This window comes from Monodon monoceros, unplaced genomic scaffold (genome assembly GCF_005190385.1).
Source record: "Monodon monoceros isolate NGI ecotype Baffin Bay Population unplaced genomic scaffold, NGI_Narwhal_1 Super_Scaffold_16, whole genome shotgun sequence".
NCBI lineage: Eukaryota > Metazoa > Chordata > Mammalia > Artiodactyla > Monodontidae > Monodon > Monodon monoceros.
The window spans coordinates 33,383,259-33,406,206 of NW_021703772.1; the positions used below are offsets into that span (position 1 = coordinate 33,383,259).

The window sequence follows — 22,948 nt, forward strand, 5'->3', positions numbered from 1 at the left end:
GATATTCCTGTATGGTGCATATATATGATACAATTACCCAATATGTTGAATAAATGGGCACGCCAAAAATTCTTAATCGATATTGGTAATTTCAGTTTTTCCCTTAACAATTTACAGAATGTTCTGTGCTTAGTTAAGGTTTGGTATATTTTGTTTATATTTTCTTTTATTTTTTTATATCCTCTCTTTAAACTGTATAAAATTAAAATACCAAATTAGTTCCTTAATTAGAGGGCTTAACTTTTTCTTTTAAATCCTTAATGAATCACAGAATTCAGTATATCTGTGCATATATGTAATCCTATTTCATATTATTCCAAATAGAATGTCATCTAATTGCATTAGAAGAGCGAATAAGACCTATCTCTAATGCATTTTATAAACTGTTATAGTTTGAATCCCTTCTCAAGTCCTCTATTGAAAAATAATTGGCTTGCCTTATAAATTCTTATATTTGACCCTAACTGAAAAATTATTTGTATTGTACATATATAGTAAATTAGAGCTTTTAGACCATTACCTGGCATTTATCATTATATTTAAATAGTAACTAGGAGTCAGACCCATTTCTAGAAAGTCCTCATTGAGTTGCATATTTCTGTCAGGCCTGAGTCGCAAACCTCATAGGCTATTGGAACTATCCAGAATGCGTGAATATGTAGATTGGTATCTTAGCTTTGTTTGCATCTCTTTCTGAGGGCTCTCAGCATTTAGGTGGTGGAGCTTAACTATAATATAATTTGGGGGATATAATTTTCTTGATTTTAGTTTATTGGATTCTTCTAAATGCTTTGCAGTCTGCTATGGTTAACTGAAAAATGTGCTTATCTGGTTAGTAGTGCTGATAAAATAGGCTTTTCACAGCAACAATTTAATAGAATATCAGATTTGGAAGGGACCTCGAATACCATTTAGTGTAGCCTCTCTACCTGGTGCTTGACTGCAACATCCTAAATTTGTAAAAGAAGGGAGAAAATAAAATCAGTAATGGTAATTTCCCCCGCAAGGATGTTTTCCTTGAGTGTTCTTTCTTCTCGGTTGAATTATTTGAGGTGCTCCTTTCTCACCTAAGTATTATTGAATGAATTGAATGAATGAATGAATGTGCAAGTAGGATCGACAAGTTTGAGAAAAAGTTGTAAGTGGCATATTTAAATTCACTGTGATAGCCAGTGTTTTGGCCATTTTATTTCTATTTAAAGCAAGTGTTTGAAAATAAGCTTCAAATCTAAGCAAGTCCAGTAACACAGCAATACAGACTCAAAATTAAGCTTCACTTCTGGATTGTGGAAGCGCATTTCCTGTAGAAAGCACCTTACAAGCATTAGTGGGAGATTTGAGGGAATCATCTGCAAATACTAAGTTTTTTTAGCTGTAGACAGTGAAGTACAGAATAGGGCCAAAGGAAATTCGTGGGAAAATTCAGGTTCAGATACTGCTTGCTTTAACATCTTTTTACATATCTTATTTGCTAAAGGTCCTTCATCCCCTTTAATGATCAATCTATGATAGATACTTATCAGATACTTACTGATATGAAGGAGATGTTAAAGACATTACCTAATCAAGACGCTTATAGGATCAGTGTGATTTAAAAAATGGGGAAAGTATGTGAGTGGCTGGTTTTTCAAGACACAGGAGCAAAACCTCAAGATCGGTTAATTTTCTGGGCTCTAGAATACAGTGTTGTCCAACAGAACTTTCTGTGAGGATGAAAATGTTCTCTTACAGTAACCAGTAGCCACATCTGGTTATTGAGCACCTGCAATGTGGCTAGTGTGACTGGAGAACTGAATGTTTTAACTTACATTTAAATAGCTACCTGTGGCTCCTCTTTGCTAATTCAGAACTATTGCATTATAGAATTTCCATTTACCTACAGCTCTTTCAGAGACACTGAAATGAAATACTTCAGCTACCCTAAGATTATGTTAATGTCTTACTCACTGAAATTTACTGAAATTCAAACAAATTATGAAATTATTGGCTAATTTTAGGCACCAAAGCTTCTGGATTTACGTGGTTCCAGAGAACATAAAGGATTTAGGTGTGTGACAAGTTTGACTGGGTTGAGTAAGGTTTGGGTGGTGGGGAGGGAAGGCCTAGAGTGAAGTGAAGTGTGGGGTGAGGTGAGGTGAACCAGATGAAACGGAGCTAACTGAGCTCAGGATGGAACTTCATTACAGAAGCAAGTTACTCGTCTTCTGTCACCACCTCCTAACTTTTTAGTTTTCTTCTAGTCTTAAGGTCTTGGTATTTGTAGGAACTGGAAGTAAGAGTAGACCCATGGTCTGGAAATGTTCTGTGTCCACTGTAGGCCATTGGCTTCCTTACAGAGTTCTTGGTGGAAATGAAGATGTTTCTTCAAAGCAGCTTTTTGCCTGAGGAAACAACCCCACCCGCAATCACAATACTGATTAAGCATCCTAGAAATTGTCCTTATAAGCTCGTGGAAGAATTTCGGATTTCAATCATCATCAGTTAGACTTGGGGCTACTGATCTTGCATTTTAGTGGAAGATCATACTCTGTTCATTTAGTGACTTTACATATGAGGTTTAGAGTATCATGATCCTCCTACTAGGAAGGTAAAAGGAAAGGTGTAACAGTTCTTAAATTTGTATCGCTGGAAGGGACTCCCTTGTTTTGGAGATGAAGAAACAGGCCAGAGAAGTTAAGTGTACCTGGGCCAATGTCACACAAGTGAAGACGAAATCAAGCTAGTTGGCATCAAGTTCTCCTAACCCTTGCTGGAATGAGGCTCTTTCACACCCCTCATATACCCCTTTAATTACTTGGTTTTTTGCTTTCACCTACTTGGATTAGTGTTGCAAAATTGCTCAACTTCCCCTCGTACTACTTGCCAGTTTTCTTTTTGTGGAAAACTGCAACTCCAGTAGCTTGCTTTTGGTTTCAGTAGTTATGAACCCAACCCTACTGCTATGATACATGGAACACATAATTTTGAAATTGAATCAAGACTTCCCTAATGATGTTTTGTAATTCACGTAACAGCTGAGGAATGTTTCAGGAGAGGAACAACTCAAGGTTAGGTGGAAAACCTTGAAATAGAGTTGTTCTGGCTTCCTTCTTTTTCTGGTCCCCTAAAGAGTATTTATTAGCTTAGATTAAGCTTAAGTTGTAGAAAATTACTTTCAAGGGGTAAATTGTTTACAGTTAAGATTGGAATTCTGGTTTTCTGTGTTGGGCTTCTTTACCCTTCACTTTTAATGGTTCTAAAGGGGGATGACTCTTGCCTTTACTAAGAGGGGAAATTTATGATATAGCCACTACGGAGGACTGGTTTTTAAAGAGTCAATTGAAACCACTTTACTCAAGAGATTCTACTAGCAGAAAGATGCAGTGATCATAACTATTGCAAGAGAACAAAGGGGGAAATGCTGTTGGCCCCTGATGGCTGATTCTGGGCTATTTCTCCTAACAAGGCCTACCTCTCTGACTTCGTCTGGAATATTCTTTGTGCCTTGTTCACTTCATTCCAGCCATGCTTTCTTTTATTCTTCCACCATGCCAGCCTCATTCCTTTCTTTGAACTTTTGCACTTGCTGTTTCCCTACTCGAATATTTTTCTTCCAGATGTTTATGTGGCTAACTCGTCATTCAGGTTTCACCTTATGTATCACCTCTTCTAAGGTGTTAACCTGGCCGATCCGTCTGAACCAAACCTCCTGCAATCCTATCACATCTTTAAAGAATTTCTGAATAGCATTTATTGCCAGCTTAAAAAATCTTTGTTTGGAGTCTGTCTCCCCACCCCCACCCCTAGAATGTAAATACCGTGGGAGAAGAGGCATCTGTCTTGTTTACTCCTGAATTCCCAGTGTCCAGAATAGTGTTTGGCACATAATAGGTACCCAATAAATACTTACTGAGAAAGGTACTGGTTCAGGACCAGGGAGTCTTAGATCTCGTCCTGGTACTGCCCCTAAGTCACTGTTAGCCCTAATCAAGATCCTTCTCTCTTGGACTTGGTTTTCTCATCTGTGAACCAGAGGGCTGAGATAGATGATCTGTAAACTCCCTTCTAGCTTCAATATGAGTTCTTTAAGCCACCAAGAAATTCTGTGACCTTTGCAGTAGGAGAATCTCTATTTTTTAGTTCTTCCAAACCATGCTATGCGAAGTGGGAAAACTTCACGTGCCCAAAGGCAGTGCAAAGCTAGTACTAGTAGCAGGCAGTCAAGCCTTTGAACAATCCCACTACTGCAACTGTTGCCCAAATAGCAAATACCTGGCTTGTTCCTGGACTTGTTTCATGGCTTCCTCCAGAGCCAGCCTTGCTGCTTCCTCTTCCTTTCGCTGTCTGTCCTCTGCTTCCAGCCGAGCCTTCTCTTCTGCTTCCTGTTTCCACTGCTGATACTCCAGCTGTTCTTCAGCCATTTCCATCAGGCGCTTTTGTTCTGCTAACTGCATTTCCAATTCCTTCTGCCTTTGCTTCTCTGCTTCTGCAGAATAGAAAGGCAGGTAGGCTCAGCAGGGGTCTCATTATTGGGGAAAACAACTCTCTGATCTGACTCTCAAGTCTGTGATTCCCAGGGACTCCCAATGAGATATTCTGTAGCTTACCTGACAGCAGGTTGCCAGATCCTTTGTGGGGATTACCTTGGGTTAACTTACTAATTTAAGAGCCCTTTATCAAGCACCTACTATGTGCAGTGCACTGTGTGCAATGAATACAAAACCTTGCGGAAGAAGTTTCCAGAGCCTGGTACGTTCATGGGTGGTATGCAGATGGGTTGGGGACAGGTGTCACAGCAGGGTCTGGAGAAACTTGGTGCTTACTCAGCTGGACTGACCAGTCTAGAGTGTCATCTGTTAAAGTGCTTTCCTATTCCTCAAACGTGAGGCTGTAGAGATTCCACACATCACCTGAAAGGCTGCCCTGAAGCTATCCAGATGTTTGACTGTTTCCGTCTGCTAGGGAAGGAAGCAAGGAGCCAGGGCTATGTCTCCAATTTAGGCAGCTTCTGAGCAATGCTGGAAGGGCAATGAGAGGGGCAGGGTCCCACTTCAGGAGATTACTGAATTGGGAGTGGGACCCAAAAGTCATTTCCACGAATGAGTCTTTCTTGTTTTGATCTAATAAATCACTAGAGTCACACATATTAAATCACTTTGAAAAAAATCAGCTTATCCATTTAGAGTGCTTCACACTGAGACCTAGGATAGGAATAACTCTGGGGAGAGTCAAATGAACACCCACAGTGGGATAAATATACTTCTGTCCCAGATAGATGGGCGTTGCAGAGAGCTGAGTCCCCCTCACCAGCCTTCTTGGCTTCCTCCCGCTGCTTCTTTCTCTGCAGTTCCTGCAGCTTCCTCCGGAACTCCTGTTGCTGCCGAGCTCTCTCTTGGACCATTTGCAACTGCAGCCACTGCTCTTTCTCCTCCTTCTCCTGCCTCTGCTGTTCTTCCTCAAGTTTCTGTTTCCTAAAGCTGAGAAAACCCACAAATTGGTCAGGGAAATGGCAGAAAACACTGTCCTTTTAGGACACGCCATGCCTCTGATGGAGGCTTTGCAGGCTGCAGGCCACACGGAGCGTCCCATTCAGAGGAGACTCGTCTTCTAAGGGAAGCCTAACTGAAGAGCAGAAGCAAGAACACAACAGGCCTGGAACTAGAAGCCTGGAAGTTTCAACACAGCTCTGTGCTCTGGCGCGGGAGCCTAAGTTCCCAGAGCCTCATTTTCCATTCTTATCAAATGGATTTTGAAATTCCTGTCTCACAGTGTTGTTGTGAAGATTAAATGAGCCCAGAGGCCTATGGAAGAGCCTAACACAATGCAGACACATGTGGCAAGAGGCGCAACAAATGTTTGCTGGACTGGATCTCAAAGCCCTCCTGGGAAGATCCTGTGAACATCTGTCTGGAGTAACCCTAATCGTTTAAGACACCACATCTTATCTTTGGTCCAGATTGTCCCTGGGATAACCAAGATAGTGAAAAACGAGACGTGCTGTTTTACTTCAGGGCATGAGCCTCAGAACCAGCTTTACCCCTAGTGGAAGTCAACCCTTGCCTTATCTTCTGCTTCCTATCGTGGCCGTGGCCGCCGTGGCCGCCGTGGCTGCCCTACCCACCGGATCTCCTGCGCGCGGTTCCGTGGCTCCAGCTCCTCCTTCATCTTCTCTGCCCGCTCCAGGTGCTCCTGCTGCCTTCTCTTCCTCTCCATCTCCAGCCGTCTCATCTCGGCCCTCTCTGCTCGTAGCCAGGCCCAGGAAGCTTTCTCTGGCTCCCTCTTAGCGAGGAGGGCCTAAGGAACCAGAGTGTTCTTAGTGCAAGGGACATATGCTAATCACGGGGACCTTGTATCGGCAGTGAGCCGTCCTCCACCCACGGGATGTTGCCTCTAATTAGAGATTAGGTGGTTTCCACACTCTGACCACAGCTGTATAAACTCTGCCACCACTGGTCTGGGCTCTGGGATCTGATCGACCTGGATCTAAGTCTCTCTCTTACTTGCTTCAGAATTTGGGGATAACTTAATTTCTCGGATATTGTCTTCCGTTTAGCTGGCTGTTACCAGAATTAACTGAAATAGTGAAAGAGACAACGTAATGTCTGGTACATCATTTGTCTAGATGCACGTTATAATCACCCAAGGAGCTTTTAAAAAGTACTTGAGGCCAAAAGCCCCACCCAGACCAATTAAATGAGAATACCTAGGTGGGAGGCCTTGGTGGGTTTTCAAAAATTTAATTTAATTGTTTTGGCCACGCCACAGGGCTTGTGGGATCTTAGTTCACCCACCAGGGATGGAACCCAGACCCGGCAGTAGAAGCTCGGAGTCCTAACCACTGGACTGCCAGGGAACTCCTTTTTTTTTTTTTAATATACTTTTTTCTTGGTGGTTTAAAAAACATATTCCAGTGATTCTAACGTGAAGCCAGGGCTCAGAACCACAGGTTCTAGATAAAGGCTGTTTTAGGGGCAGACTTAGGTGTAGATGTGTCAAACTCATATTTAATCCTATGCAAATCCACTTTTTCAATGAAACGTTCTCTTAGTTTCTGTGAAGAGCATCTTAGCTTTCTTTTTCTTCCTGATGCCTCCTCCTCAGTCAGAAATATCCTCATGAGGGGAACCTTGAATGGCAACTCTTCCATGGGCACTCTGTGTATCCGACTTGGGGTGGATACTTCCTTGCTTTTTAGCCTTTACTGAGGCAACGTGGTACTGTGGATTGACAATAAATCTAGAAATTCTGAGTCTATAGCAGGCTCAGAAAAGTTCTGCCCACAGCTTAAAATTTTCATCTGCTGTATAAAGCAGAATCCTATAGTCTAGGCAGCTGGGAAGATTGAGAACTAGAAAGGAAAAATCTTTCTGAAATCCTTTTTGGAAGACCACAGGCTGTAAAATAAATAAATACACAATAATTTAATATAGTGACAAGAGCTCTGATTTTGGAGTCGAAAGATCTAAGTCTTGGCTCTACCACTTGATGGTTGTGTAACTTCTGGCAAGAAACATCTAACTCTTTTAAGCCTCAGCTTCTAGGTCTGTAAAATGGGACGAATCATACCTGGGTCACAGGTGTGGCTGTAAAGATTAAATGAAATTCAGCAGAGTTGTACCATATTTGCATGTAACTTATGCGAGTTTAACCATAGTGGTTTAGCTGTGGGTACATTTGCAGTGTTTAAAGAAAAGGGAGATCGATGTGTGTGTGTAAGTTACCCGTGGCCCAGAGGTGTGCCACAGATTAGGAATGGAGGAATTTCTGCAGCTTTTGAGAGGCAAGCAATACATGAACTCCAGGCCAAGTCAAGAATATGTGCTTGGGGCTTCCCTGGTGGCGCAATGGTTGAGAGACCGCCTGCTGATGCAGGGGACACGGGTTCGTGCCCCAGTCCGGGAAGATCCCACATGCCGCGGAGCGGCTGGGTCCGTGAGCTATGGCCGCTGAGCCTGCGCGTCCAGAGCCTGTGCTCCACAGCAGGAGAGGCCACAACAGTGAGAGGCCCGCATACAGCAAAAAAAAAAAAAAAAAAAAAAAAGAATATGTGCTTGGCTCTGAGGCCTGAATTCACCTTTCCTTGTAACTGTGAGGCCTGTACCTCTCACAAATGGGTGCTGTGCCAACTTTCTGCTCTTTAAGGGTGGGTACCTGCCCTAGTAGTTTGAGAGCCTCACAGAATACATCATTTCAGAGGGGCTTTGCCATCCTGTGTCTTTGATCAGATCTGGCTTCTTAAAGGGTCAGAAGGTACCAAAGTAGAACAAATAAAGCCTCTATGTAGTAGAGCTGTTTCAGTAACTGCAATGTAATTCAGGGCAGTTTTTCCCACCTCTGCAGTTGCACCAGTGAGGACTGAAATCCCTCTGGCCAAGGTGAGAATATTGGACCCTACCTTGGAAGGGTCTTTATGGCTTCCCTCTTCTTCAGATTCCATGTTTCCAGGGACAGTTGCAGTCTGGGTGGGCGATGACCTTCCATCTATAGAAACTTGGCTCTCAGGGGCATCAAATTTGGAAGAAAGCCAAGGGTCCTCTACAACAGAGCCTGAAGGAAAGAAACTTCCATCTGAAGTGTCTTTAGTTTTCTTAGAGTTAATGACATCAGGCCCACTCAGCTCTGCTACTATTTCCAGATTCCTTTCCTTCTGTGTCTTTTTCCTTTTGACGCCAGGTTTTTTTTCTTTGGGAATTAGCTCTGATTTCTTTTCGGCCTTTGATTCCTTTGACTTTCCTGGGAGAGAACAATGCAGGATAGAGACATAGCTAATAAATGTGATCTCTGCATCCTTTTCAGTAACTTTAAAACTTCCGTGTGCAATGGAATCACCTGGGTGCAGATTCCTGAGCCACACCCCAGCGTCTGATTCTGTAGGAATCTGCATTTTAACAACCACTCCAAGCATTTTGAGAAGGGTAGTCCATAGACTACCCTTTGAGAAACTGCCTTATCCTACTTGGATCAACTGTAATTCAGCAGTCTTGCTACTAAAGAACTTCTGATACACCCTGACCTATGGTGAGGGTAAGACTCTCTGGAGGGAAGACCTATAGGTACAGCTGGAAAGTCATGCCTCAGGAGTCTAGCTTGAGGTTGCAGCTTTGTAACCTGGTAAAGTTTAAACCTTCCATACTCTTAAGGCCTTTTCCTCAATTCTCCTCTGGGGCCACAAGTCTTTCCTTCCCCAGTCCTGCCAATGCTACCTAAGTTACAGGCGACAACGATGTAAGTTCAGCAAGACTTTAAAAAGCAAACCTCAAAACTAGATCTGGATGAACAACAAGGTCCTACTGTAGAGCATAGGGAACTATATTCAACGTCCTGGGATAAACCATAATGGAAAAGAATATAAAAAAAGAATGTATGTGCAGAACTGAGTCACTTTGCTGCACAGCAGAGATTGGCACAGCATTGTAAATCAACTACACTTCGATTTAAAAAAAAAGAAAAGATCTGATCCAGGTAACTATCCAATGTCATCCTTTTTGACAGCCTTTGATTTATTTTGAGGGTCTTCATATGGCCGGGAAAGAATGAGTGTAGGTTTTAGGTTAAAGAAGGTCCTTAGAACACAACATTGTAAATCAACTCTACTCCAATAAAAATTAATTAAAAAGAAACAAAGAAAAGAAAGTCCCCAGAAGCATAGGAACCTGAATTCCTTGTGAGGTGCAACACAAGGAACCAAGAAGAAAAATGACAGCTGGAGTAACCATTCAGAGCATGTTGCAACCTTCCCCTTCCCAAATGCTCTCACGGACCAATTCTCAGATTATGACATATTTATTATTCACAGAGGCAGTGTTTGAGAGTTATGAGTTTGGAATCAAATGACAGGTCCAGACCCTGGGTCCACAACTTTACCGTTTGATCTGTTTGATGTTACGCAAGTCACCCAACCTCTCCACATGATATAATAATAGCGCTTATTTTATGGAGCTGTGGTGGGGATTTCATGACGTCGTAAATGCAGAGCTCCTAATTCAGTGGGTATTCATTTAATAGGTGTTAGTGTTATTATTGTAATTTTCTCTCTTGGTGATTATAGGTCTCTAGAGTCCCCTGGTTTCCTCTATCCTTATCTCCCAAGATATTGACATGAAGTAAGGCTGCAACACCATCTCAGCTGTGGTAGTCAAGGAGACTCAACACAGATAGTTTGTCCCATAGGATCCATACTGATTCTCCATGCCACCTCCTGGCTACCATTAGGTGTGTTCTCCTGGATGGTCTCTTACCAACAGCAGCCTCTGCTTCCCCACGGAGCTTTCCTTCTCTCTCCCTCTTGGGTGCCTTGGACTTATCTGTCTTGGTTCTTCTCTTTCTCTTGGCTTTGTCGATCAACTCCATCTCCTAAAGGTGAAAAATTAAGGAAAGGGAACATGATATATGTAGAAAGCAAAGAAAAAAAAAACCATCAAAGGGAGATTATGTTGGGAATTCCCTGGCAGTCTAGTGGTTAGGGCTCGGCGTTTTCACTGCCGGGGCCTGGGTTCAATCCCTGGTCAGGGAACTAAGATCCCTCAGGCCCTGTGGCATGGCCAAAAAACAAACAGGACTTCCCTGGTGGCACAGTGGTTAAGAATCTGCCTGCCAATGCAGGGGACATGGGTTCGATCCTCAGTCTGGGAAGATCCCACATGCCATGGAGCAACTAAGCCCGTGCACCACAACTACTGAACCTGCGCTCTAGAGCCCGCAAGCCACAACTACTGAGCCCATGTGCCACAACTACTGAAGCCCATGTGCCTAGAGCCTGTGCTCCACAACAAGAGAAGGCACAGCAATGAGAAGCCCACGTACTGCAACAAAGAGTAGCCCCCGCTCGCCACAACTAGAGAAAAGTCCACGTGCAGCAATGAAGACCCAATGCAGCCAAAAATAAATAAATAAATAAATAAATTTATAAAACAAACAAACAAACAGAAACAAAAAACAAAAGAAAACGGAGATTATGTTGAACAAGACAGAATGGCTTAGAATGGAATTCATATGGGTTCCATATGAAGCAGAAGAGTGATATTTATTTATTTAAAATTTTATTTATTTATTTATTATGTATTTATTTTTGTCTGTGTTGGGTCTTCTTTGCTGCATGTGGGCTTTCTCTAGTTGTGGCGAGCGGGAGTGGGCTTCTCATTGTGGTGGTTTCTCTTGTTGTGGAGCACGGGCTCTAGGCGTGCAGGCTCAGTAGTTGTGGCACATGGGCTCTACAGCACAGGCTCAGTAGTTGTGGCGCACGGGCTTAGTTTCTCCACGGCATGTGGGATCTTCCCAGACCAGTGCTTGAACCCGTGTCCCCTGCATTGGCAGGCGGATTCTTAACCACTGTGCCACCAGGGAAGTCCCAAGAGTGATATTTAGAGAATGTGGAGCTTGTAGGGAGATCCTAAGGTTCAGCCTTTGATATAATTTAAGTTATAATTTCATAAAAAGAAAGAGAAATAGAATATACTTTATGATCTGCCCCCTTTTTTGTTTTCTTTTTCCTTTTTTGGCTGCACCGCACAGCTTGTGGGATTTTAGTTCCCTGACCAGGGATTGAACCCGGATCCATGGCAGTGAAAGCCCGAGTCTTAACCACTGGACCACCAGGGAATTCCCTGCTCCCTTTTTTGATGCTAAACCATCATCTACAGAGCTGGACCAAAGTAAAGCATTTTTCACCTTTGATAGATTGCTGTTGCCACAGTTAATGGTTAACTAGTTTAAATCAAATCAAAGCCAGCTCTATTCACTGCTGCATCATTTCCTAACTTTTGGGAAACTTCAAGCATATGACCACAGCCATGTCAGTCTTCACCTTTCCCCATGGGCTGAAACAATATAGAGTTTCTTCCTAAGAGAGGATGGCCACAACTACCCACTCGGTACCTGTGACGTTGTGACATAATAAGAAATATATATTTGGACTTTGTCGCTAGCCTCTGACACAGAACTCCTAAAATTCTTGTACAGGCATACCTCAGAGATATTGTAGGTTTGGTTGCAGACAACTCCAATAATGTGAATACTGGAATATAGCAAGTCACATGAATATTTTTGTTTCCCAGGGCCTATGAAAGTTTTGTTTACTTATGTAGTCTATTAAGTGTGCAATAGTGTTACATCTAAAAAAACAATGTACAGACCTGAATTAAAAAATACTTTACTGTTAAAAAAATCATCTGAGCCTTCAATGGGTCATAATCTTTTCACGGTGGAGGGTCTTGTCTTGATGGCCGCTGACTGATCACGATGTTGGTTGCTGAAGGTTGCAGTGGCTGTAGAAATTTCTTAAGACAACAATGATGTTTGCCGCATTGATTGACATTTCCTTTCGTGAACGATTTCTCTGTAGCATGCAATGCTGTTTGATAGCATTTTACCCACAGTAGAACTTTCAAAATTGGAGTCAATCCTCTCAAACCCTGCTGCTGCTTTATCAACTAAGTTTATGTAATATTCTAAATCCTTTGTCATTTCAACAATCTTCACAGCATCTTCACCAGGAGTAGATTTCAACTCAAGAAACCAGTTTTTTGCTCCTCTAGTTCTCTTGCTATTTTGACCACATCTGCAGTTACTTCCTCCACTGAAGTCTTGAACCCCTTAAAGTCACCTATGAGGGTTGCAATCAGCTTCTTCCAAGCTCCTGTTAATATTGATGTTTTGACTTCTTTCCATGACTCACAAACGTTCCTTTGTTTTTTGGCTGTGCCTTGCAGCTTGCAGGATCTTAGTTCCCCAACTGGGGATTGAACCCGGACTACAGCACTGAAAGCGCTGAGTCCTAACCACTGGACCATCAGAGAATTCCCCACAAATGTTCTTAATGGAATCTAGAATGGTGAATCCTTTCCAGATGGTTCTCGATTTTGCCCAGGTCCATCAGAGGAATCACTAGGTATGGGAGCTAGAGTCTTACGAGATGCATTTCTTAAAAAAATAACACTTGAAAGTTGAAATGACTCCTTGACATGTGGGCTGCAGAATGTTGCGTGAGCAGACGTGAAAACAACGTTAATTTTGTCCATCTCCATCAGAGCTCTTGGGTGACCAGGTGCATTGTCAATGAGTGGTAATATTTTGAAAGGAATCTTCTTTTCTGAGCAGTAGATCTCAACAGTGGGCTTAAAATACTCAGTAAACCGTGTTGCTAACAGATATGCTGTCATCCAGGCTTTGTTGTTCCATATACAGAGCACAGGCAGAATAGATTTAGCATAATTCTTAAGGGCCCTAGGATTTTTAGAATGGTAAATGAGCATTGACCTCAACTTCAAGTCACCAGCTGCAGTAGCCCCTAACATTCAGCCTGTCCTTTGAAGCTTTGAAGCCAGGCACTGACTTCTCTCTAGCTCTGAAAGTCCTAGATGGCATCTTCTTTCAGCATAAGGCTGTTTCATCTACATTGAAAATCTGTTGTTTAGTGTGGCCACCTTGGTTAATTATCTTAGCTAGATCTCCTGGATAACTTGCTGCAGGCTTCTGCCTCAGCACCTGCCGCTTCACCTTGCACTTTTGTTATGGAGACGGCTTCATGCCTTAAACCTCAAGAACTAACCTTTGCTCGCTTCAAATTCTTCTGCAGCTTCCTCACCTCTCTCAGCCTTCATAGAATTGAAGAGAGTTAAGACCTTGCTCTGGATTAGGTTTTGGCTTAAGGGAATGTTGTGGCTGGTTTGATCTTCCATCAAGACTACTCAAACTTTCTCCATACCAGCAATAAGGCTGTTTTGTTTTCTTACCATTCATGTGTTCACTGGAGTAGCAGTTTTAACTTCCTTCAAAAACCTTTCCTTTGCATTCACAACCTGGCTAACGGTTCGGTGCAAAAGGCCTAGCTTTTCGGTCTCTCTCAGCTTTCCACATGCCTTCCTCACTAAGCTTAATCATTTCTAGTTTCTGATTTAAAGTGAGAGATGTGAAACATTTCCTTTTACTTGAACACTTCGAGGCCATCGTAGGATTACTAACTGGCCTGATTTCAATATTGTTGTGTCTCAGGGAATAGGGAGGCTTGAGGAAAGGAAGAGAGGGAATGGCTGATCCGTGGAGCAGTCAGAACACGTATTTATTGATTAGGTTCACCATCTCATATGGGCATGGCTCATGGTGCTCCAAAACAATTAAAATGGTAACATCAAAGATCACTGATCACAGATCACCATAACAAATATAATAATAATGGAAAAACTTGAAATGTTGTGAGAATTACCAAAATGTGACACAGAGGCACAAAGTGAGCCAATGCTGTTGGAAAAGTGGTGCTGATAGACTTGCTTGAAGCAGGCTGCCACAGACCTTCAATATGTAAAAACACATTTATCTGTGAAGTGCAATAAAGTGAAACATAATAAAATGAGAGGTATGCCTCTAATTTCTGGAGCATAAACAGGAAAGGAGTGTCTTTTGTTATTCATTAACAAGCCCCTTTCAACCACACCTGAGCTTACGTTAATGGAGTTATTTTGGAAAGCCCCTAAGGAGGGGGAACAAACCACGGGATTAGAAGGTTGGACCTTTCAGCCCCCTGCCCTTCCCGCCACCTCAGAGGAGGGGAGAAGGGCTAGAAGTTGCATTAATCACCATTTGCCAGTGATTTAATCAATCATGCTTATGTAATGAAGCCTCCATAAAAGCCCTAACCAAGGAGTTCAGATTGCTTCAGGGTTGGTGAGCACATCTATGTAGTAGGAGGGTGGCACACCCCCAACTCCATGGGGACAGGAACTCCTGTGCTTGGGACCCTTCTGGGCCTTGCCCTGTGTATCTCTTCATCTGGCTGTTCATATGTATCCTTTAAAATATCCTTCGTAATAAATCTAAACTAGTAAATGAATGTTTCCTGAGTTTTGTGAGCTGTTCTAGCAAATTATTGAACATGAGGATGGGTTTTAGGAACCCCTTATTTTATAGATTGTTGGTCAGAAGTACAGGTGACAACCTGGGACTTGTGATTGGTGTCTTAAGTGGAGCAGGCATGTGGGACTGAGCCCTTAACCTGTGGGGTCTGTGCTAACTCTGGGTAGCTAGTGTCAGAGTTGAATTGTAGGACACCCGTTGGTGTCTAGAGAGCTGGAGAATTGGTTGATGTGGGAAAATCCTTCACACATGTGGTGTCAGAAGTGATGTGAGTATAGGAAAACTGAGTTTCCTTTTAGTACCTTAGTAGGAATTAGAAATAGGTACCCCATCCTTCAGAAGAATGCAACCCAATACTGGGGTGCAGGGCATGGTGAGTGGACCACAGAGTGGATTTCAGCTCCCACTTTTTCCCTTTGCAGGTGCCCTTGTATAGTAAGCAATCTATACAACTGTACATGGCAGCCCTGATGGGAGCACCTTCCAGGTAGGGTTCTGGACCAAGCTCCTACCTAAGTGTTTACACTCACATGACTGATGTTGGTTGGTGTCTGCTGGTTGAACAGTCTTGGTTCAGTCTTCCCTTCTTTTCCTCTTGGAAGAAGAGATGTATCTATAGGATCCAGCCCCTCTGGGGAGTCAGGCCCATGTCCTGGGAGTCCTCTGTGTTGATGGTGCACATTATAATCTCTGCCCCTTTGAAAAAAGCAAAACAACAGGACCAAACTAAAGAAGAGCTCTGATGTATACACCACTATATGTAAAACAGATAAACAAGAAGGATTTGCTGTATAGCACAGGGAACTATATTCAGTATCTTGTAATAGCCTATAATGGAAAAGAACTGGAAAAAAAAAAGATACGTATTGTATAACTGAATCACGTGGCAGTACACCTGAAACACAATATTGTAAATCAACTATACTTCACATAAAAAGAAAAAGAAAAAAGAAAAACTCGTGGACACAGAAGAGGGAAAATGAACAAACATTAATTGAGCATCTGTTTTCTGCCAGGAACTTCACTGTGGTGGGCATTTTACACACTTGGTCAGCCCTCTTTTTCTCAACACATCCCTGAATAAAGGAAATTAGAAAGTTAGTCTTCACTTTTGGGGTTCTCTCAGGCTAAGTTCTAAACCTTAGGGAGAAGGAGAAATAGTTGTTGTTGTTTTTTTAAATTAAATTAAATTAATTTTTTATACAGCATTTTCTTATTAGTTATCTATTTTATACGTATTAGTGTATACATGTCAATACCAATCTCCCAGTTCATCCCACCACCACCACCCCCCACTTTCCCCCCTTGGTGTCCATACGTTTGTTCCCTACATCTGTGTCTCTACTTCTGCCTTGCAAACTGGTTCATCTGTACCAGTTTTCTAGATTCCACATATATACGTTAATATACAATATTTGTTTTTCTCTTTGTGACTTACTTCACTCTGTATGACAGTCTCTAGGTCCATCCCCGTCTCTACAAATGACCCAATTTCGTTCCTTTTTATGGCTGAGTAATTTTCCATTGTAAATATGTACCACTTCTTCTTTATCCATTTGTCTGTGGATGGGCATTTAGGTTGCTTCCATGACCTGGCTATTGTAAATAGTGCTGCAATGAACACTGGGGTACATGACTCTTTTTGAATTATGGTTTTCTCTGGGTATATGCCCAATAGTGGGATTGCTGGGTCATATGGTAATTCTATTTTTAGTTTTTTAAGGAACCTCCATACTGTTCTCCATAGTGGCTGTATCAGTTTACATTCCTACCAACAGTGCAAGAGGGTTCCCTTTTCTCCACACCCCCAAGGAAGGAATAGTTTGCCTCTCTGGGGTTGCATATTTATGACTTTAACAAAATGAAATAGGATTACCTAACCGAAATTTCTTCTATCGAAGGCTTAGCTGAAAAAAAAGTGACCTTTAAGAAAGGTTGTCACAGAAACATGCGCCTATATATCCATTTCTTTATGCCCTCTGAATTCTATTCTTGATCAAATTCAGATACCAAAACGTCAGGTACTGTGTTAGTGTGATCCCTTGTAGAACTGCTGTCACTGACCATGTGTCTGGAGGATAATTGACTTATGTTCTCTGGGTGAAAAGGTCACTAAGAAAGAGCCGTATGGATTGAGTAACAGCTGAAGCAGCAGTTACTGCGTGCCAGGCCTGGTCTTGGATATTTTATTTTTTAGCTAAATCAGTATTATATTTACCGAGTTGGGCTAGCACAGGGCCTTACTATAGAAACTTGAGAAATATTTATCAAATGAGGTAAATGGAATTTCCTGTAAATATATGAGTCTTTAAATCATTCAATGTCACTCTATAAAACCTATAGAAGAATACTTTAGAATTTAGTGCTAGGAAAACCTTTATTTCCCCTGAGGAACCGGCATGCTGCAAATGATAACCACAAAACCTGATCATGTTGCTCCCCTCCTTTTTGTTTTTTTTTTTTTTTTGCGTTACGCGGGCCTCTCACTGTTGTGGCCTCTCCCGTCGCTGAGCACAGGCTCTGGACGCGCAGGCTCAGCGGCCATGGCTCACTCTCAACCACTGCGCCACCAGGGAAGCCCTTTTTCTTTCTTTTTTTTTTTGCTTTCACATTCAGTCTGAAAGTCTGAACTTTAGTCACAATGACTATAATGACTTCTGGGGAGTGTTGGTGTTCTTTTTTCTTTTCCTCCAGATTAAAAATAAATTTTTTTTGATTGTCTCATCTTTCTTTTTTGGTGGATGGGGGTTGTTATTGTAAGCAGTTTAAATCCATTTTGGAGAAATGAGATACAAAAGTTAAAACGTGGAGTTCTTCAGATAGCTGCCTCAATACCCAAGTGCCCCGTTCCCTTTTTTGTTCATAGAGAGCACCCAGCCTTTCTGACCCAGGAGGGAATCCTTATACCATGAGGCAGGTGAGAGCAGGTTCTAAAGTCACCAAGGCTCATGGGAGGTCACAGAGGCTTTCGGTCCAGCTTGCCACTGCCAACTGGGGCTTGGGTGAAGTGACTGGGCCTGACCGGCCGAGCTGCTGGCTGATGAGCTCATAGTAAGCACATGGTGAGCACACAGGAATCACTTAATACACGTTAGCAATTTGTATTAGTATTATTGGTATTATTGATTTTACCCAGAGCTGAGTGAATGCTGAGAGGAGAAACCAAGGTTGAGCTGAGAGACCTCTGCTTTCGAGGCATGTCTGCAGAGCTCAGATATGTGGAAAAATGGAGAAAGCTGCTTCCACGTAGTTAGAGTTCAACTTCACTCTTCACCCACCCAGCCAAAGAATATGTTTAAGTAGGAAACACATCACAGTATAATCCTCCCCAAGAATCTTTGTTTCTTAGACAATAATTTAATTCTGGCTGGTAGAGCATGGGGCTGGTTAGCTGAGAATTTTCATGCCTCTTAGGAAAAAACGGAAATGAAATTAATTAAAAAGAAAGGAAAACAAAAGTAGAGAAGTCCATGTCATTATGACTTTGAATACTTACGCCTTTTGGACAGTATCTGCCTCAGGGGTCTGGGTGTGCTCAGCCAGGGAAGCACTAAGAGGGTCAAGGGTCATACTCCTCCGCTCTGGGTCTGTGAAGACAAAGCATCCTTAATTAGCAAAGGACAGCAGACAGTGATCCCACACGTGAGAAAACTTCTACTCTGGTGAGCAGTCAACAGGCGTGCAAATTAGCACAACAAGGTATGTTATACCTAGGAAATTGGCAAATGCTGCAGTGCTGACACATGGCAAGTGACATTAAAATCAGTAAGCCCCTTTGGGAAAGCGATGTGACAGTACATATCAAGACCTAGAAAAACGTTCTTGTCTTTGATCAGGAATCTCACTCCTGTGTATTTTCATAAGGAAATAATTTAAAAGAAGAAACAAGCTTTTTGTACAAAGTTATTTATTACAACATTATCATTAATAATAAAAAATTAGAAACAGCCAAACAATGGGAAATTTATGATGCATTAATTTGACATTTAGAATTATGGTTGAAAAGATAAATCAGCATGGAAAATATGATATGGAAAATATGATATAATGACAAGTAAAAATAGAAAACTATAGAATTGTGTATTAAAACTGTAAAAGCTGGAAGAGAAAACAGAAAAAGGAAATAACATGCTAGATAAAGAGGTTTATGTGTTTAAATTTTTTCTTAAAACCCCAGTGTGCTTATATCATTGAAAAGAAAACTGATTAAAAGAAAAAAAGTTATATTCTGAGGAAGGCTTATGCAGGCTACACAGCTATTGCTGGGTGCTCTGAAGACCATATTGGGTAGTTTTCAGAATGAGAAGTCTCCAGACTGACTTCATATTAGACTAGGCTACTTTTTATTTTAGATACTGTAAGCAATTTTAAATTATGAAACATATATTTCATTGCAGAAAATTTGGAAAACACAAGCATAAAGAAGAACCCTCCCTGCCAATCAACATATAGTTATTAGAATGACTAAAAAGACTGAGTATATCAAGAGTTAACACAGATGCAGGGGAACTGGGACTCTCAATCACTGCTGGTTAGAATGTAAAATGGTACAACCACTTAGGAAAATAGCTTGACAATTTCTTAAAAAATTAAATATTGGATGTACCATAGCATCCAACCATTATTCTCCTAGGTGTTTTACACAAGAGGAATGAAAGCATATGTCCATAAAAGGACTTATATGCAAATGGTCATAGCAGCTTTATTTGCAATAGTCAAAAACTTGAAACAGCCGAAATGCCCATCCACAGGTGAATGGATAAACAGGCTAGTATATACATACAATGCAATACTATTCAGTAGTAGTAAGTAGAAATGAAGTATTGATACACTCAACAACATGGATGAATCTCAAAAGAATTATGGGGAGTAAAAGCAACCAGACAAAGAAATGGTATACATGGTATGCTTCCATTTATATAAAATTCTAGAAACTGCAAACCAGTCTATAGTGACAGAAAGCAGATAGGTGTTTGTCTGGAAATGATAGAGACTGGAGTTGGGGGAGGCACGAGGAAACGTTTGGGAAAGATGAAATTAAAAAATATATATTTATTTGTCTGCACCAGGTCTTAGTTGCAGCACGAGGGATCTTCGATCTTTGTTGTGGCACGTGGGACCTTTTAGTTATGGCATGCAGGATCTTTTGTTGCAGCATGTGAACTCTTAGTTGTGGCATGGAAGTCTTAGCTGTGGCATGTGGGATCTAGTTGCCTAACCAGGGATCGAACCTGGGCCCCCTGCATTGGGAGCGCTGTTTCTTAGACACTGGACCAACAGGGAAGTCCCCTGAAATGTTTTATCTTGATTGTGGTGATAGTTTCACGGGTGTTGAAATATACAGTATCAGAACTTACCTAGTAGATTTTAAAAGTCCTCATCACAAGAAAAAAGATTGTAACTATGTGTGCTGATTGACATTAACTAAGCTTATTGTGGTAACCATTTTGCAATATAAAGTCATTATGCTGTACACCTTAAACTAATACAACGTTATATATCAATTAATCTCAAGAAAACTAGAACCTCCCCCTACAAATCATAACAATATTTAATGTCTCAATAGAAGAAAATTGTTGGTTGAATAATTTTATATTCTACCAAATAATTATACATAATTAAAATCTAAGGAAAAGTGAAGTTGATTGCATTAAAATCTTTATAGAAAAAGTAATATTTAACACTTAAAGAAAACTTATCTAATTGTACAATTTAAATAGGTGTAATTTATTATAAGGCAATTATCTCTTGATAAAGCTGCTTAAAAACTTAAAGATATATTAATACAAATAAAGTGTCTAAAACAGTGCTGGCACCTGTTAAAAACAAGAACAAAAACAAACAAACAAACAAAAAACCCCTGACTCATGATCCCTCTACTCACATACAGCTACAGTAAAATACTTTGGTGTGTATACTTTCATGCATATATAATAAATATATACTCATATTTTAATAGAGTTGATAAAATAATGTATATATAATTTTAATCTATTTTTATGTTATTAGAATTTCCCATATCATTAAATATTCTTAAAAATGATTTTAATAACAGCATAGCATTTCATCATATGGATATACCATAATAGACTTAACCAAACATGTAACTTTTAAAATTCAGGTTGTTTTGAATTTCTTTTATAACTAAAATGAACTTTGCATAGCATATCCCTGAAAGGAATGTTTCTGATTATTAAAGGACTTACTCGTTGTCCACATCTATGATTACTGAAGAATGTACAGTCTTAAAGGCACAATGTCTGCTGCTGAATTGCTCCCCAGAAAATTTGTACCACTTTACACTCCAAGGAAATGGTCATTCATTCCTTTATTTATCACATGTTTATTAGATACCTACTACCTGATGGTCGTTGTGTTAGGTGCTGGGAATATAGTGGTGAGTAGGATGGATTCACACATTGGTCTCAGGAAGCTTAAATTTTAGTGGGGAAGATGGATATTAGCACAAAGCAAAACAAAGCAAAACGAAATAACTTTAAAAAATGTTTTTTGAAAGGAAGACTCTTAATATTCAATCCTCACTTCCCTCTCTCTTTGAGCAGTAGATTCTTGCATGAATTAATTGATTTTTCCTCAATTTTGTTTAAAGGTATTGTAACTTTAAAGAAAGATTTGAAAAGAAAAAATTTACCTGTCATCCCACCAGCATTATTCCCTTAATACTAGTTTATCCATTTTTCAGTGTTCAGTGGTGTCCGCACCACCACCGAGAGGAACTTGGGCTCTCTTCTGCCATTCCCAAATGTTAAGGGTGGCATCTACTATCTCATACATCAACCTCCAGACTTTGGAGTAGGGACAGAATTGTTAATGTACATGGTGGTTGAGAGAACTGGAAAGGTTGATTGCGGTGGTGGTACCCTGGAATTTATTTTGTCTTGGATCATATGTAATAGTAATAGAGAGTGGGAGCTGATTTAAGTATTTTTGTGATTGAGAGGAATTCTGTGAGAGTTTCTTTCCCTAACTTGGCTGGCTTGGTAAAAGCTGTCTCATTGGACAAGTTTCACTGCTCTTCCCCACTATTTTGAACTTTGGGACAGGGCACCATATGACCAGCAGAGGGCGCGTTTGTATTGACCAAAAGTTGGGGTTCTACAATTGGTGTGATTTCACTACTGATTAGAATTGAAATCCTGTCGCTGGGACGTGGATCATAGCAGGGTGTTTTGTTTTGTTTCTCTAGTAAAATAACCTTATATTTAGGAAGTATTGGAATAAACTAAGTCAGTACTTTGAATAATAACCTACAACTTTTAACTGCCTTAAAAGAATCTGTAAAATATTTTAGGAATGCAGAGTATAGAAAAACGACCGTATAATGATTACCCATGAACTTACCACCTACATTTGTGAAATCTTACCATTTTGCCATATTTGATTCACATTTTTTTTCTAAGGAAAACATTTAAGATATAGTCTAAGACTTTATTGTATCACATATAATCCTATTTCCCTCACTCTCTCCCCAGAAGTAACCATTCTCTTAAATTTGGTATTTATCAGTTGACTGGGTTCAGAATATGCTGCCCCCAAACATGGCACCTTGGCATACTGAGTATTTTAAGCTGAAGGAATTTGAGAAAGGGCAGTGTAGGTTATGAGACGGCTACTCATGTGAGAGGTAGGTTCTACTTGGAGGAAAGGGGTGCCCTTATCCCTGAAGACAGAGAGACTCTGAGAGGAACCCAAACAAACAGGCCTTGCTCTGTTTCCCCCAGTTAATTACCCTTTGCACTTACCTTTTGTACTATTACATTGTCCACTGTTCATCAAACCAAGTATAAAGATGCTCAGGCTTAACTACTTCCTTATGAATCCTCCTGCATCACATAAAGCTTACATTAAATACATTTGTGTGCTTTTCTCCTGTTAGTTTGTCTTTGTCAGTTTAATTTTCCGGCCCAGGCAGGGCCTCTAAGAGAGTAGAAGAAAAGTTTTTTCTCTCCTACACTGTCCTCATGTATATTTTTATATCTTTACCACATATAAAGCACTTCTAAACAACATATAATATGATTTTACATATTAAAACTTCATACCAGTAATATCATTTATGTCACTTTTGCAACTTGCTTTTATTTTGCTTAAAATCTTGTTT

General features: G+C 40.8%; 1 protein-coding gene across 1 annotated transcript in view; it reads right to left on the reverse strand.

The window, feature by feature from the left end:
* Positions 1-2,242: 2,242 nt before the first annotated feature.
* Positions 2,243-22,948, reverse strand: part of KIAA2012 (KIAA2012 ortholog) — a 115,980-nt gene continuing 95,274 nt past the window's right edge. Inside the window, exons 16-23 of the mRNA XM_029225674.1 lie at positions 18,323-18,413; positions 15,357-15,522; positions 10,218-10,332; positions 8,375-8,712; positions 6,101-6,273; positions 5,287-5,456; positions 4,252-4,465; positions 2,243-2,381 (exon numbers count right to left, since the gene is read on the reverse strand). Of these exons, the coding sequence (XP_029081507.1) occupies positions 2,243-2,381; positions 4,252-4,465; positions 5,287-5,456; positions 6,101-6,273; positions 8,375-8,712; positions 10,218-10,332; positions 15,357-15,522; positions 18,323-18,413 (1,406 nt within the window). The remainder of the gene's footprint in view (positions 2,382-4,251; positions 4,466-5,286; positions 5,457-6,100; positions 6,274-8,374; positions 8,713-10,217; positions 10,333-15,356; positions 15,523-18,322; positions 18,414-22,948) is intronic.